Consider the following 17,418-nt stretch of genomic DNA (forward strand, 5'->3'; position numbering starts at 1 on the left):
ACTTAAAAGCTCCTAAGGTTTACAGATACACAGCTATATCTACGCTAAAACTAGAGTCATCACCAACTGGAAGCCCTCCAGCCACCAGTTGGTTCATCTTGTCTTTCTACTCCACCCTTGTGTAATGATTTGCAGCTGTTTTTCCTTGCATCTATCTCTATCTGTGGTGAAATTAGTCTACCATTGTGAAGTGCACTTAGTGGTCATTTGTGTGGGTGATTTAGAGACCAAATTTATTATAACACTGTCGCCACTTCTGACTTAAGTGATTGCTGTACTGAGAAGATTAAGTTTTGCGTCTATTAAAAAAATACATTTTTTTCCTTGCTGTTTTTTAAAACAAAACAAATACATGCCATGTTCTTTATACCAACCGAACATCTCCCAGTATATAAAAATAATATGTCAAGAGAATATCCTAGCCATCAAGCACTAATGGTAGCATTACCTTTGATCACAGTGTCAGCATTTAACCCATACACCTCTATTACTACTATAGCAATAGCCCTAATCAATGCAAATAGCTGACTTGATTGACTACCTCCCTGGACTTTTTTTGGGGGGAGGTAACAACGGTAAAAACAATAACAATAATAATATTTATAACAAGGTGCAATAATATTTAATGTGCAATATGTATGACTGTGCAATGACAACAAAGAGTTATCTTATATTATCTTATCAATTTTGTAGAATTTTCAGGAAACAAAAATTGACAATGTGAAAAAAAAATAATAATAACAAAAGGAACTTTAAACTGTCACACTCACTTTATTTGTTTTATTAATCAATTGAATGTACAGTCTGTTAACTTGCCCACACAATACTGTTCTAAATGTACATTATGCGTACACCAAAACAGGTAATCTGGTGGTATTTAGTATTTACTCACAACAGAGTTATACATATATTTGTGTAAGTATATTTAATTGAGAACCCATATTTATTCATACATCTAAGACATGTCAATGTAGATGTTAGGAGTTCTTCTCCAGGAAAGCTTTGCAGCATCGTACACACTGCTCATAGACCTTTTCAAAGTCTTCATCACTTCCCTAAAAGACAAAATTAGGGAGGGGGAGATTAAAATGATTTAGCCAACTATTCATAGCTCGCAATCACTGGAATTTGTTGTCTATTGCACACAGTGAAAATATACAGTTATATGAATGGAACAGAAGTACGGCCCGCCCTCTGATGCAGGCTGGATACACCCAAATAATAAAAAAATGACAGTTTGTTAGTCAACTAAGAAATTTTCTTATTCCGAGAACCAAATTGTCAAGACTGAAGCCAAAAGGGTTTTGAAATTCTATTCATAACTATTCAAAGTGGTATTTCTCACTGAGATTTACGTTTTTAAAAAAAGAATTTGTAAACACATAACTACATTGAATTTTGTGATTCCCTAATAAATTATTTATTATTTTGTTAAAATAATTTATTATTTTTTATATATTTTATAAAAATATAAAACATATTTTATATTTGTTTTTTCCCCCCATTATCTGATAGAATTTTCTGAGTTAGGGCAAACAAGTCCTTCTTCCACATTGCATCCCTAACTTATGGGGTTCCACAAGGTTTGATCCTGGGTCCACAATTATTTTCCTTCTACATTCCATTTAGCTGGCATCATTAAATCCTTTTCTGACATTTTGTATCACTCTATTCTGATGACACTCAGCTGTATCTGTGACGGTGGATGTGGACCTAAGCAGCTGCAGAGGCCACTGTTTTCCTGTCTAGGCTAAAATGTTTTCAGTGGCACCATTAAGTGCTTATAAAATAAGTAACTGTGAAATTTATAGGCTACTTGGTAATCTTCCTAACATGTCAGGTTATGCCTTGTCAAAAAAAATATTTGAAATGATTTGTTATCACATCAAAATGTTTAAGTACGTAGAGTACAATGATTGTTGTGATGCTGAATTGGGTTTTTAAGCATCGTGTAATTCTATTGTGTACTAACTACTAAATTGCTGGTATCATGACATCCCTATACCAATGATCCAGCACTGTATGAGTAGCAGCAGCAGCATTTCTTGTGTATTATGTGCAGAAAGATGAATGATGAACACCTTCACATTGTATAAAATAAAAGAATCAGAAAGTTTGACATTGAGTTAATTTAACCCATTATAAGTAATCCAAATTGTTCTATAATTAAGTTCTTATTGTTTAATTACAAATTAACAAACAAGAAATAAAAAAAATGAAAAGTCGATACCTACATTTTAAAATATTCCATTAACAATCACTCAATGCAACTGATTGAAAATAATAATAGAGCTAAGAAACATTTAATAGAGAAGCGTTGTTATCTGTATTTTAAATTTTTAAAGTTTACAATGGCCGTTTAACACGTCTCTTTCCTCCTCTTCAGTTCACATCATCATGAACTCATGTTTGTAGTCTTGTCACAAAACTGCATCTTGGTTTCTTTAAATTCAACTGTTTTTCTCAACTGATTGAGTGAGTAACTACACACCTGTGACACATGCCACATACTCCAAATTACTAAAATATAAATATTTTAATAATTCCATTTGTAAAGGTACGTCTGACACGCACACTCTCCTATTATGTGCAACATCTGCGAAAGGGCAATTACGGACAATCCAGAATTCATGTGTAAAAACAACATAATTCTTTATTTATCCTGACACACGGACAGCGATTGTTCTCCCCTTTTTTGCTCGCTTGGCTGTCATGCTATGTGGTTGCTGGCGAGGTACCAATCCAAGTACTTACATGCCTCCAAAACCACATTGACTATAATGAGATTTGGTAAAATTACACAAAGAAATACAGCGTCCAAAGCCAAAATCACACAATCCAATACACTCAATACAATCACATAAACTGTGGTCACTCTTTCTTCTTCCAGCTGCATCACTAATAATTCATGACTGTTTTATTTAAAGTCCAAGTTCTTACGGGAAAATCAAAGACATAGGAACTATACAATATAATTAATCTAAAATCACTCTAGCCACACACATTTTTCATAAAGACCACATATGAAAATTATTACTTATTATAAGATCCCTTGCTATTTATTTAAATAAACCAACCATAAAAATATATGAAAGTTTAAATGGCCACAGGAGGTTAATATTTTTTTATTTTTTTTTAATGCCTATTGTCAACACTCAAACTTTCAAAGCCTTCCAAAGGTCTCTGCCTGCACTTTTCCAATTCTTGCCTTTTTCACTCATAATACTCAAGACAATAAAAACCAGCCAAGAATCCATGTCCAAATCATCTGGCAGGACTCAAAACATCTAGGGAACAAAAAGAACTACCGAGCCACGGACTGTGAAAAGCTTACCAATATGAAACCAGAAAACATCTGTTATGGTTCCGTAAAACTAATATATTATGGTGAGTGTTGGTCTGGAAAGGTTGAATACCACTTTTTTGTGAGAAACACAGCTATTTTACTAGCAACCGTTCATTTTGTTTTGGCGCTCTTTACTGCATCAATTGTGTCTGGATTTCTCCCTGCAGACAACTTAACTCTTCCACTTGCACCTGAAGACTGATCCGGTCCATCCAAAACCATAAATATACTTCAAATGACTGCTCTGTGTGACATTTCCTGCCCTTTATCTTGTCCATAAAATTTTTCCCACGTGATCCTTTGAAGAGAAACACAAATGTTACAGAATGGGCTGAATGTAGCTTTTTTGTATCTACTACAATTACTGAAAGAGTTTGACGTTTTACTTTGAAATACTTTTTTGGGCTTTTAATCAGGATTCTTATCATGAAAAAAAGTTCTTCCCACTTTATTGTCTCTTGTATATATTAGATTTCATTTTTTTTGTATGTTTGGCTTAAAGTTCCCCCTTTTCACATTTAGTGCACAACAGAGTTCATTTAGACACCTTATCACTAGTAGAAATACTAGATCAGGCTTTTGCCTGGGTAGAGAGTCTAAAGGGCAGGTCAGATGATGCCCACTCACACATTAGACTAGGGATATAACAATTCATCGAGTCACTCAAATAACTCAATTATAGGAAAAAAAACCTCAATACAAATTGTTTTAATTCAATGCTTCATTTAATCCACAGCTTGGTAGCGCTCAGTTGTCACCATGTAAACGTGATAATTTTACCAGCATTTGAGACTAAAAATAGATGTGCAATAGTAATGTATCTAGGGCCAAGCATGTGAATAAAAAAGTATTACAACATTAAGCCCATGCAGCCCCCAGTTTTTAAATAAAAACTGATAACTGATAGCACAAACACAGCAGACAAGATGACGTCATAGTTTAATGTGGAGCCGGAGTTTGTCTGCACACACGGAGAAGAGCAAAAAGGCTGAGCCATTACTGAAATGGTGAGCTCAGGTTAAGTGAAAGAAAATGTTTTTTCAAAACAGCAGCCCATGTAACTGTAATCGCCATAAAAACCTATATCAGGAAAAATATGGAAGGACTTTTTAATCAAATCATCTGTTCAACAGAAGAAAAGCTAACTTGATATATACAGTTAGGTCCATAAATATTTGGACAGAGACAACTTTTTTTCTAATTTTGGTTCTGTACATTACCAGAATGAATTTTAGTTGAATCAACTGACTTGGCTATTCAAGAATATTCAACTTCTTTGCTTTAATAAACTCCTGGGTCCTGCTTTGGCTGTATGTTTTGGGTCTTTGCCCATCTTTATTATGAAATGCCGCCAAATCAGTTTGACTGCCTTTAGCTGGATTTGAGCAGGTAGTATATCTCTGAACACCTCAGAATTGATTTGGCTGTGCCTGTCCCATTTCACATCATAAATAAACTCTAGTGTCCCAGTGCCACTGGCAGCTATGCATGCCCAAGCCATCACCCTGCCCTGCTGTGTTTTAAACATGATGCGGTATGCTTTGGATCATGACCTGTTTCACGCCTTCTCTCCATACTTTTTTCTTGCCGTCATTCTGGTAGAGTTTGATCTTGGTTTCATCTGTCCAAAGAATGTTTCTGACAGAACTGTGCTAGCTTTTTTTTTTTTTTTTAAAGTTTCATGCAGTCTTCTCTTTATGGTAGAGTTGGATATTGATACAGCTACCTCCTGGAGAGTGACGTTCACTTGGTTGGCTGTTGCGAAGGGGTTTCTCTCCACCATGGAAATGATTCTGTGATCATCCACCACTGTTGTCTTCTGTGGACGTCCAGGTCATTTTGCGTTGCTGAGTTCAACAGTTCTTTCTTTCTTTCTTTCTTTCTTTCTTTCTTTCTTTCTTTCTTTCTTTCTTTCTCAGAATGTACCAAACCGCAGATTTTGCCAGTCCTAAAATTGCTGCAATTTCTTGGATGTTTTTTTTTGTCCGTTTTTGCAGCTTAAGGATGGAGGATTTCACCTGCATGGAGCGCTGCTTTGACCCCATGTTGTCTGTTCACAGGAAAATCTCCCAAATGCAAGTACCACACCTCAAATAATTTCCAGGTCTTTTATCTGCTTAATTGATAATGATATAACGAAGTAACTGCCCACACCACCCCATGGACTAGCCTTTGAGTCAGTTGTCCAATTACTTTTGGTCCCTTTAAAAAAAAAAAAAAAAGGAGCACGTGTTAAGGAGCTGAAACTCCGAAAACCATTATCAATTTGAATGTGGATACCCTTGAATGAAAGCTGCTAGTCGGCACATTATGTACATGTCTATTATATAACTATAATTGGAATATGTTTCAGTAAACGAGTAAAAAAAAAACCCCAAAAAAAAAACCTTGTGTTAGTGTCCAAATATATATGGACCTAACTGTACTAGATAAGACAGAGAGAGATAGTCAGGAATATGCACTTTTCCCTAGCAAGCTGAGGTTGCCGTCACTGAGTAACTAACAGGTCTTTACGCCTGCATGAATTGGGCTTTAGTAATCAATTTCACAGCAAGTGCCAGCTGCCACTCACCAACCTTTCAGAGAATGCACATTTTCCCTTGGAACCATTGGTTGCCAGAGAGGTCTCGAGGCCTTTGTGGTTGAGACCTTAGCATGGCACTTAATTTAACATGCCAAATGGTATAGATATTTAAAATGACTTCTTATGTCTCCCTTAAATGTAAGTAAAGGCCTTTAAATGTTGCATCTTGTAGTTTTACTGGCTTTGGCTTCTTTGCTGGACTATCTCGCTACAACATTAATTTAAACATATCCTCTAAATTTGAGCAATAAAGTTCAACATAGGGATGTGTTTGAATACTTACATAATAAGGGTCTTGGATGATCAGCTGCTTCTGGGGGTCATAAGAACCAAGAAGCTCAATTTTTGCTGTGTAGTCTTTCACGGACTTTGACTTCCGTTTCAAGTCACTGCAAAGGTGAGAGAAAACAAGTAACTCCAAAAGAACAGAGCACGAAACAAGGGAGGTTTGAGCACCTCTGGATTAAAGAGGTCACATGCTTCTAAATATTTGAGATAATGTTGTATAGTGTTTATTGTCTGCCTCTTATTCTAGCATTCCTCTAATAATAATTACATTCATGTCATTAACTTTAAATCAGTGATAAATAATAAAACAGTGTAGTTTGGAAACATACAGAGTACATAAATGAAAAGTAACACCTTAACATGTTTAAGTCAATCCCAGACAAAAGCAGCACAACAGTAGGTCAAAGAATTAATGAATTCTCAGTCTGGCCAGCTTAAAATTTGTAGGAAACAAAGTGTGCAGGGGGAAAAGAAAAGACTGCCCAAAGAGCAAAGACGAGGCATCCAAAGAACTCAGTAAGCTGCTTACAGATCAGATCTGCCATGGGCATGTGATCTCAAAATGATCCTTAAACGTTCAAAGTAGCAAAAAATATCCCTCCCCCTGACCTCTGCAAAGAGCTTAAGAAAGGATATTGGTCATTAAAGGGAGGCATTCTCCTACAAGGCATTTATAGCTCAATGTCCCCACCATTTTTATGTATGCATGTGAAAGAACAGCACAGATAAACGTCATGACAGCAGGACACACTAGTTTGGACCGTTACAAGACAAATGTTTTTTGACACTTAACACATGACACCAGCGCTTTCAGTGTCTAAGTATCCAACCGTGATCGACACTCTTAGAAAAAAAATAAACACTGCTGCTGTGGGCTGAAATAACTCTACCTCAGATTGCTCTCGTCCATGCACAGAATGTGCTCAAAGCTCATGAACTCTTCCTTGGTCACCTGCAAGAAGAACAAAACAAATATTACTTTTGGCTCTGTGTGGAAATACAGTATGACCAGCAGAGACTCCCTCTGGTCCTTCAAAGAGGGCTGAATGGGTTATGCAGCTAAAAGAAAATAAAAAAGCAGCTTTTTCACTGACACATTAAACCTCTAAAGACAAGAAAAATAAGACAACTCAGATCTTATTAAATCATTCATTTATCATCTGCCTTTTTAGTAATAGCTTTTGGATGTAGTTATATTATGTCAATATTTTTAATTACGTTTCATTGTTCGTAATGGAGGCCAGCATCCATGTGCTGGATTCCAGCTGCTGTTACATGCACAAAGAATTTTTAAAACATAAATAAACTAATGTTGCATTTTCAACAAGTCACACAAGCCTTATTTTCCCATCTATTCCTCCTCCCTCCTTCTCCTGCTCAATGGCTAACTCATTTTAACGTGAAAAAACAAGGTCGCGTTTATAACAACTTGAATTCTTGATTCTTGACCTAGAGGAAAACCAAGTTAGGGAAAGGAGCACGTCTGTATGCCTGTGGAGGGGTTTATACAGTTTTCACTGCATTCTGTGATGATTTAATGGCACAAGCAGCAATAAAAACAAAAAGAAAAAAAATAAGAAAAACAGGCAACACCCCGAATACTTTTAAAGTATTTTGACAGTGGATTTATAGGAATGCCAAGGAGAAGCTAAGGGCAGAGAGAAACAAATGAGAGCACAGAGGCATGAATAAAACTCCTGCATAGCTCCAGATGTTGACATATGGACACAATAACAGTGACAGCTTGTAACAGCAGACGGGTAAAAAGATGTTCATTACAAATGTTTTCGATTATATTCACGCAGCGAAACGCTCCAGCCACTGCAGTCTGATCACTGTATTTCACCCATTCTCACACTTTCACATCCTCTCTCTCACACACAATGATAATCTGTGTTGATCATAATCTCAGTGCCTGCTTCTTTCACAGTGTAAATGAAGCAGTGGTAATCCTCTATCAAAAAGTCTTGTGCAAGACCTCCTCACAAAGTTGACAGAGAGCTTAGTTTGGTATCTGAAATCTTTGGCTAAGAATGAGCAAGGAGGTTTTTATGGAAAGCAAAGAAAGAGTCGGGAGACACTCATAGAAAAGTTCACATTAAGATAAAATGTGCAAAATAAAACCAAAGGAAAGCCAGGAAGGAATGTGATTGGAAATCTAAAAGTTAATGGTTCTTTTTAACAAAAAAGAAGAATTTGACATGTCACCGTGCATGTTGGTTTACCGTCATACTTTAACAAAAGAGGTACTTGTTGATATGTGATTCAGGAAAGCTGTAAATTTATTTTGCCCTATATCTTCATTCAACAAGGTTCTTCTATGTGAGGGAACAAAAACCTTGCACGCCTGGCCAGTCAGCCACTGAAATTTGCCTCCTTGGTGACACTTCAGACATTTGCGTCTTTAGCCTGTGGTGATAACAAACATGTCCTCTTGTTGTAGTTAAATTTCAACATATGCTGAACTTGTTAAGTTTATAAAAGGAGCAAAAAACAGACACTCTGTAATGTAGTTGTTAGTAGATTTAAGTGTTTAGTAACGCTCTCGTGGTTATATGGAGTACAGTCTGAAGACACTTAATATGTTTATACACTTTATATAAGGTTATGGGTGATGGGGAAAATTATAAAATATTGTAACATTTCATTTATTAATATTTATCCAATTTCATAAAGGTTTTTTCGCAAGTGGTTGCCACTGCAAAGAGCTCTGTATATCCAGTATGGCACAGATTTTTATGCCCTTATGCCTGTCCTTTCCGATGCAACCCTCCCAGGGATTTGTGTGTTCTTGCCTCAAACTAAGGATCTTTTACAGGTTAGGTAAATGTGATAACTACTACACTGTAAAGCCACCACTGATCCTATTTGTGGAATGAATTAACTAAGAATAAATGGGAAAAACAAGCAAGTAAAGATGGAAGTAGTTAAGAGGCATAAAAGGAAAAAAAACAATCAACATGCATAGAATAAAACTTTAAAATGATACATATAAATGAATAATGAAAACGACACATAATAAAGCCCTAAAAATCATATGGATCTGTGTGATATATAGTATACATAACTCAATTTCTTATAAAGAAATAGTAGCGGAGTGATTTTAAGTTCTGTTTTACTACTCTGTGGGGAAACAGTCTTAGAAAACACAAAAAAACAAAACACTAAAACACTGCTGTAAGCAGGTACTAGGGCTGTGCGATAGGACCAAAATCTCATATCCCGATATAAGAATTCTATCGTCCCGATAACGATATAAATCACAAAAATGTAACATTTTCTGTAAATTCTGTGAATCTCGGGCAGCTCGACTTGCGGGAAGTGTTTCCAGCTGCGCGTCACGTAGCTGGAGTCGAGTGTTTTAACAGATGCATGAAACGATACATTTTTAGACACAAGTTGTAACAGCCGCAGTTTTCTTTGTGAGTATTTATTACACGGGGTGCTGCGGGGAAAAGCCTGTTCTAACGTTTGAGTCTAAGGTTTATTTTTTAGCACCTGGCGGCTCTTTTTTACTTCTCATCCGTAAATAATCTGCTTTTTCACGTGATTCAGTTTATTTTGAAAAGTCTCAACAGGATCTTGAGCTTTATTGTGAAAGGTTTGTGTGGAACATAAACAAGCGGACACGTGCTGATGTTACCGTTGTTGTTGCTAACCACAACGCATAAAAACAGGCGCTTGTCCGTAGTGTGGTTATATTAAATATAAGAGAAAGAGAGAACTTTAAGAAATTAATATAGCCACTACAGTGACCATCAAAACGATGAAAAAATATTGCCGTAAACAGTTTATTTTGCGACACCACGAAACAAATGATAGCGTAAAATGAAACGATAAACGTTTTTATATCGTCATCCGATATATATCGTTATATCGAACAGCCCTAGCAGTAGGGCTGCACGATTAATCGTTAGAAAATCGTGATCTCGATTCATACTTATGTGCGATCTCATTTCCAAATGACAACGATTTTAAAAAAAAGAAAAAAGAAAAAAGATGACGACGATTGTACTGCATTTTGATCTGGGACGTAATCTGCATGAAAACAAGCGCTCACTCTTCCTGCTCAACAAATGACAAGGGCGGAGCCTTATACCACGTGATACAGAAGCTGTGCCGTGTGATGCTAAAATTAGCAGGGAAAAAACAACAGAGAGCACGTCAGGGATGACGAAAAAGTGACAGGAGAAAATCCTTCCCGGTCAACCACCCAAACATCAATAACGGGAACCTTATACAGCGCTTTCCTATACCCGTCGAACTCCCGCAGGCACAAAGAAATTACGGAGGCTATTACTTATCACCTGACCAAAGATATGGCTCCCATCGACACTGTGCAAAACCAGGGATTTAGGAAAATGATCAACACCCTAGACAAACACTACACAGTGCCGTCCAGCAACTATTTTTCTATTGTTGCACTACCTGCTCTATACACGCAGTGTCGAGCAACGGTGTAGACGGAATTTCAAGCAGTACAACATTTTGCGGCAACAACAAAACGTGAGAGATTTGTTGTTTTTATGTTTATTTATTGTTTTTATGTTCAGTCTCAACTGTTACGAAGTTGATGTGCAGTTAATAAGTGCAATAAATATTTATACTGGAAAAGAAAATCATGAGAGAATCGTGATCTCAATTCTAAGCCAAAAAAATCGTGATTCTCATTTTATGCAAAATCGTGCAGCCCTACCTAGCAGGCACATCTACATTTGTAGTTAATTATCTGTTTGCACACCAGCTTTCACTTGTGTTGTCGATTATAGTTCTAGCCAGTAATAAAATATAATATCTACATAATATCTACTTACAGTTATCATTAATGTGTGTTGAAGAAGCATTCCTTAGGAATTATCCAAAAAATAACCATTAACAGATAAGCTAAGATCTTTTCTTCATTAATTATGTTTGCACTTTTGAGTAATGGTGGGAAAAGGACGAGAATTCAGCTTGTAAAACTTATCTGCACAGCATCAATGCTGAACTGGTGACAGGTGAAATTAATGCGATTACTACAGGATGATGGTATTTTGGCTAAAAGTGTTCATTCCTCAAGTGTTGGTTTTACGATAATCAAATTGCAACTCTCTTAAATCTGATGTCTGGTTGTCAAATTTTTTATTACCCTCAGTTACTTGTTATGGATCACTTTGAAAAATATGTGTTTATAAAATAAACACACTTTTGTTTATTTGGGGATACACAGGTCTTTAAACGAGCTCCCAACTGGCCAGTTTGCTTGGACACTGGCCACGCCAGGCCTTCAGCAAAGTGGGAGGGTGGGTTATTAAAAAAGAAAACGTGGCAGAAAAGAGTGCTAAAGAAAAAGAGGAAAAAACAAGGACTTGTCAAAGCTTATTGTGTGGATTTGGTTGGGTTTAAGCCAAGGGTTGAGCCTTCCCATCCCTGCTTTGAGGAGATTAGATGAGGGTCTGACAGAACTGGTTTGCAGTAAGCCAAAACAAGGAGATGGGAGATCTCAAGTCTAGGGTGAAACACCGGAGATCTCTCAGTGTTTAAGGGCACTGGGGAGTAGGAGTTACTGTAAGGAGAAGCCAGCGCAGCATAAAGCCTGAAGCCATACATGGACAAACATCTTGGTGTAATTTCAGGCCTCTTTAAGGATTAGAAACATCTGTGCAGTGATGCTTGCTACACTGGCTTCATCAATATTTCACAAACGTCACAGGTGCCATCAACTTGAACATTAGTCTAGACCAGGGACTGGCTATCAGCTTCTTTATTACACTCAAAAATACTACCCCAACTCCTAAAAATGTTATACAGTTTGTGATATGTAAATAAAAACAGAATATTTTCTGAAATCCTTAAGCTGAGAAAATGAGCCATTTTAAGCCATTTTGCATTGATGGTGCAACACATCTCAAAACTCGCGACAAGTTCGTGTTTACCACCGTAAAACATCTCCTCTTCCTTTAACAACAGTCCATAAAAAACTGCAAAATGAGGAGACCAGCTGCTGATCTTTGGGTAAATTATTTTCTTTCCTTCTTGTCTGGTATAAGATTCTAGTTGCTCCACAGTCCTGGGTGTTCTTTGTCACATTTTTGGTTTCATGATGAGCCAAATGTTTTCAGTCTGCGAAAGGTCTGGACTGCAGGCAGGACAGTTGGGCTCTTCTTCTATGAAGCCATGCTCTTGCAATAGCTGCAGTATGCAGTTTGGAATGGTCTTGTTGAAATATGCAAGGCATTCCTAGAAAAAGGCATCATCTGAATGGGAGTATATGTTATTCTAAAACCTGTAAAATAGCTTTCAGCATTGCTAGTGCCTTTCCAGATGTGCAAAATATCAATTCCAAAGGCATTAATACACTGCTATACTATCAGAGCTGTAGGCTTTTCAACAGAATGCGTATAACCAGCTGGATCGTCCCTCTCCTCTTTACTCTGAGGGACGCAGCATTTTTAAGAAGAATTTTACATTTTAATTTCTCTGACCACAGAGCAGTTTTCCGCTTTGCTTTGGCCCAGAGAAGACTGTAGTGTTCTGGATTGTGTTCACGATTGGCTACTTCTTTGCATGACTCAGCTTTAACCTGCATTTGTGAATGGCATGACGAACTATGTTTACTGATCTATGCCTATTTTTCATGCAGTGCAACCCGAGGGGCCAAAGATCACAGGCATCAAATACTGATTTTTAACTTTGTCCCTTGCGCACAGAGTTTTTTCCGGATTCTCTGAATCTATTATGATATCTTGTACTGCAGATAATGAGATATTAAAAGTCTTTAATGTTGAGGAACATTATTCTCGGCCCTGGCCCAACTTATATTTACATTAAAATGGTTAATTTTCCCAAGTTTTTATGTTCTATTATGAATTACATTTTGGCTTAGCAAATATGGCAATTAGTGTATTGGGTTTATACAAACAAACTTTTTTTAAAAGGATTAGATAGCCAGTGCCTCAAAATGTTTTTTTAAAAATGTAGGCCCTTTTCCAAACAGGTTTAAAATTTACTTCAGACAGTTCTGTGGAAGATCCTGTTCTAGCGCATCTCGTTAACTCATGAGCAGGTTAGCTGACAGTCTCCTTTTCAAAAGAAAACCAGTTAAGCAGCTATCCCCAAGCAGCACAAACACGTGTTTCACTTCCTTCATGCTGCTGTTTGGGCACAATGTCTTGCAGTCTCTGTAATTAGCAACAGTCACCCTTCTCTACTAATTGAAAGATCCAAAGAGAAGAACAAACAGCAGAAACCAAAACTTCTAGCAGGTGGAAAGTTGGTTCTTGTGATTAGAAAGCTGACTACACAGACCTGGAGAATAGGTTTCTAGGATGACAGACTCCCTGGTAGGCAGCTGACTGACATCAAAAACAACCACAATAGCTATTTAACAGTTCTTCTGTAGACAGAAGAAAGCATGATGGAGCAGACTAACAGATCAAGACCTTCAGAATAAAATCCAAGTGAAACATGGAGTGTAGCCCAGTAACACTCAGCTGGTCTGTGAGCAACATCCATGCTACCACAAGAGGCCAAGATGCCTGAAAATCATCCTGTAATTAAGAGAGAAGACTGCTACCTACCCTTCTTACTCACTGTTTTAAGTATGTGACAATTTATTTTTAAAAATGTGATTGAGCAGCATTACATTCTCACATACACACGCACGCACACAAACTTTCCACTGCAGTGACAGCAGCTGTGGGACGTCTGGTTGTACCTGTCGCGCCCTGTGGTCCGTGTCAATGCCATGCTTCCTGAGGCAGGCTAGACCGCGGGCATCCGGTAAGCTGCCTAGATTCCAGTCTGATGTGGCACCACTGTCTATGATCCACTGCAACAGAGAACAAAAAGGGGGCGCTAGCTACGTCTTGAGAGAGGTGGTGGGTGATCATACCTGCCTGGCCACATGCCTCATGGGCACGCCATGCCTCTTCATGCAGGCTTGACCACGGTGGTCTGGAGGGTTTCCTATCTCATAGGTGGAGGTGGCAGCACTGTCTATCCTCCACTAGGCAGAACAAAGCACGGGAATCAGAAACTCAACAAAACCGAATTACAGTCTCATAAAGAAAGAAGTTTCTGTACAGAATAAAGGGCAACTCCACATTTAAACTGAAGGTAAATGTTCCTAATCATCTTTAGAGACTGTAAGCAGGTCGCTATTATCCAAATTGAATTCAGTGAGGAATTTTGAACTTTCATTTTTTCCATTTTAAATCAATGTACTGCAGTTAGTAGCAAAAGTTAATTTCATATAGAATTTCTCTCCAGAGACCAGGACTTTAAAACTGCGAAGTTAATTCTGCCAAATTAAAAATATATATTATCAACCAACCAGTATGAAGAAATAATTTTCCTCACTAATGCCAGAGGAAATATTTTTGAGACTAGTTCTTGATATGTTATTCATATTGTAGTGTTATACGGAATATGTAAAGGGCTCTTCAAACATGCAACACTGAACAGAACATTTAAGGTGAGTGGCTGACACTTCTGTTGTCATTTCCATAGTTGTATCAAATGGCAGAGTTAAAAACAGAAAAAATGTGTACAACAGATCTGTAGTGCGAAATGAAAACATATGTCAACAATGACTTTACCTGATCAACGATGCCACCATCAGTTGCCATCTTCCTGAAGACTGCTTCAGCAATGGGGGATCGGCAGATATTCCCTGTTCAACACCACAAACAACATCACCATATTAAAGGGATAAGGATATATTTAGAAAACTGCAATATCCCAGTGGTAATACACATAACTTCAGTATATCATAAAGATATATGTATGATATTTTAAAATACAAACTTTTCTGTATAAATGGATTTCGACTGCTAAAACAAAAAAGAAATGTATTGTGAAACTGACTAAAGCTCTATACTTTACTTTCGGACTGTGTCAACAACTAAAATGACTTAAAATCTTGAGTTGAGGCCAGATACTGATTAAGCTTTTTTCTTTCTTATTCTGTGCACTGTGATTGCTCCCTGGGACAGCATCTGAGGCATAACAGACGAAAAGGGGCAAAACCTTTACAATATTTTAACACCTGAAAAAATATTTCTAAAACTTAAGCTCATATTTTAACATTTAGACCCATGCAGAAGTCCAGCATAATACTGGCAACATCCAAAGACAATGGATTTACTGGGCATATATAAAACTCCTATTTGAAATACAGTCGCAACTTTGTGAACAGTGACTTTTTTTTTTTTAATGTCCTAAACAAAATCTAGAATCTCATAAAAGATCTAATTGAAGAGCAGACTTTTGGCTTAAATTTAATGCAATTAACATAAAACAAAATTTAAAAAAAATATATTTTAAGGGGCTTAATTAGTCAAATTGAATAAACCATAAATAAAATGTTCACAGCTTTTGTCTAACCCGCCTAATTATCTGTGTTGTTTTACAAAAGGCCAGTACTACTTGAACCCTTCCTCCAATTAGGATGTCAACAGCACCAGAGGTAAAAGTATGCAAAAAAACAAAAACAAAACCCTAAACGGGATGCTTTAGTAAATGGCTAAAATAACAACTAATCTGTTAATGTCCAAAATATATAACATAAAATCTATGTGTGTCTTAACATGTAATGTTTAAGTTACTGTTTTGGTAGTTGCATCAAGCAGTTTCTAAAATGTTTGATCACGTTTAGTATTTTTTCAGGGAACAGTCCATTGGTAAAGTAAAATCCTCTGTAGAAGCTTTAATGAAATGTGAAACTAATTATAATGAAAAATCTACCACTCAAATTAATAACAGAGCCAGCCTACACTCTGCTACATCTTGAAAACTATTTCAGAATTGGACGCATGTGCTTCAAATTATCTGCAGTGACGTTTCCGTGCTGAGGTGAGTTCCTGACAGCTTTCACTTTGGATTCTTTGAGCTTAGACACGTATCTCTCCAGTTAAACACGGACACCTTGCTTGACGTTTAAACATAAGGCTACAGCTGATTAGATACCAAACATACACACATGGAAGTTAAAAGTTTAAGAGCCTTAAGTGGAAAGTGTGTTTGACAGCTTCGCGTTCATTGTAAGGCAGCTAGTACATAGTTAGCACTCTGAGGTACATCTAACGAAGCTCAGTTCATTTCATTTATTAAAATGCGATGAGTTGACCTGCTGACAGAATGACATGTTTGCTTTTAAGCAGTAACACGTGTAAGTTTTAACTGAGGTTTTGTGGGTTTAAAAGACGTCTCTTACCCAAACAAACGAACAAAACCGACTTTGTACCCGTCGCCGCCATGTTGAAAGGTCCTGTACGACTACGACACCGGCTAACGTGGCGGCCAAGTACTGCCTGAACAAAAGTATAGCACGCTGACAGTGCTGAAGGGTTCAAGTATGAACCACATGCGCCTTAAATTTAAAGAGTATTACTCTCATTTACATTTACATTGGAAATTATAAGTGATACCAGATATCTGTGAGTAACATACAACCCAATGTAGTCCTACTGTCAGTCCTAAGCCCATATAATTGGGGACAGTAATATTAGGAAGTCCATCTGGTGTAAATCTGCCAATTTGACGTGATGATATGTTGAGGGATGGAAATTGAACATCTGCTGAAATATTCACAGAACAAAATATTGCACAAAATTTTTTAAACATAATCAATAGCAAGTCAGTGTGATTGTCTGCTCACACTCTTAATTTGCATTTATGGTACTGACAGCCCACGGGTAGAAGCTGTTCTATAAATGTACTAACGAAGAAGAATGAAGAGAGTATGACTGAAAGATAGGAGTGCGTTGAGAAGCTGATGAATCAGAATCAGAGAAACTTTATTAATCCCAGACGGAAACTGAGTTGTCATAGCAGCAAATATACAAGCACGCACATAAGATTAGTGTAGAAACAGAGTTATAATAGATAAATATTAAAATAAATAGATAAATATATGGATATAGGTATACATATAAATATAAAAGGACGAGTATGTGTGGAAATATTTTGCAGTGTACAAAAGTGACAAGGTGCGTTGAGGTGTGATTAATTCTGTTCCACATGTGTGGACCTGACCCAAGTGGATGAATTAAAGAGTCTGATAGCAGCAGGAAGGAACGACCACCTGTAACGTTCTCTCAGACAGCGAGGGCGAAGGAACCTGTTGCTGAAACTGCTCTTCAGATTGTCCAGTGTGTTATGGAGGGGGTGGGAGTCATTGTCCATGATTCCCAGCAGTCTGCCAGCATTTTGTCACTGA

The 17,418-nt window shown here is 37.2% G+C and overlaps 1 protein-coding gene across 4 annotated transcripts; it reads right to left on the minus strand.

The window, feature by feature from the left end:
- Positions 1-751: 751 nt before the first annotated feature.
- Positions 752-16,631, minus strand: acp1 (acid phosphatase 1). Of its 4 annotated transcripts, none has more exons than XM_005914531.3 (6): positions 16,414-16,540; positions 14,798-14,871; positions 13,915-14,028; positions 7,109-7,170; positions 6,214-6,319; positions 752-1,055 (listed from the first exon to the last, which is right to left on the minus strand). In XM_005914531.3, the coding sequence occupies exons 1-6, from the start codon at positions 16,454-16,456 to the stop codon at positions 978-980; spliced, it is 477 nt and encodes a 158-aa protein (XP_005914593.1). In that variant the 5' UTR covers positions 16,457-16,540; the 3' UTR covers positions 752-977. The 4 variants fall into 4 exon arrangements, with proteins under 4 accessions (XP_005914593.1, XP_005914594.1, XP_005914591.1 ...); XM_005914532.3 differs by lacking the exon at positions 13,915-14,028 and adding an exon at positions 14,092-14,205; XM_005914529.3 differs by lacking the exon at positions 752-1,055 and adding an exon at positions 1,062-5,548 and having other exon boundaries at positions 16,414-16,631.
- Positions 16,632-17,418: the final 787 nt, after the last annotated feature.

Source organism: Haplochromis burtoni, unplaced genomic scaffold (assembly GCF_018398535.1).
Source record: "Haplochromis burtoni strain Fernald_Lab_line unplaced genomic scaffold, NCSU_Asbu1 Contig_8, whole genome shotgun sequence".
Lineage (NCBI taxonomy): Eukaryota > Metazoa > Chordata > Actinopteri > Cichliformes > Cichlidae > Haplochromis > Haplochromis burtoni.

Excerpts from the sequence above, each read along its gene's own strand:
- acp1 (XM_005914529.3), bottom strand. The coding sequence starts at position 16,456 with ATGGCGGCGACGGGTACAAAGTCGGTTTTGTTCGTTTGTTTGG. Across the intron at positions 7,171-13,914 it reads CGGACCACAGGGCGCGACAG|GTGACCAAGGAAGAGTTCAT; the intron begins GTACAACCAGAC and ends TTCTTCTTGCAG. Across the intron at positions 6,320-7,108 it reads ATGGACGAGAGCAATCTGAG|TGACTTGAAACGGAAGTCAA; the intron begins GTAGAGTTATTT and ends TCACCTTTGCAG.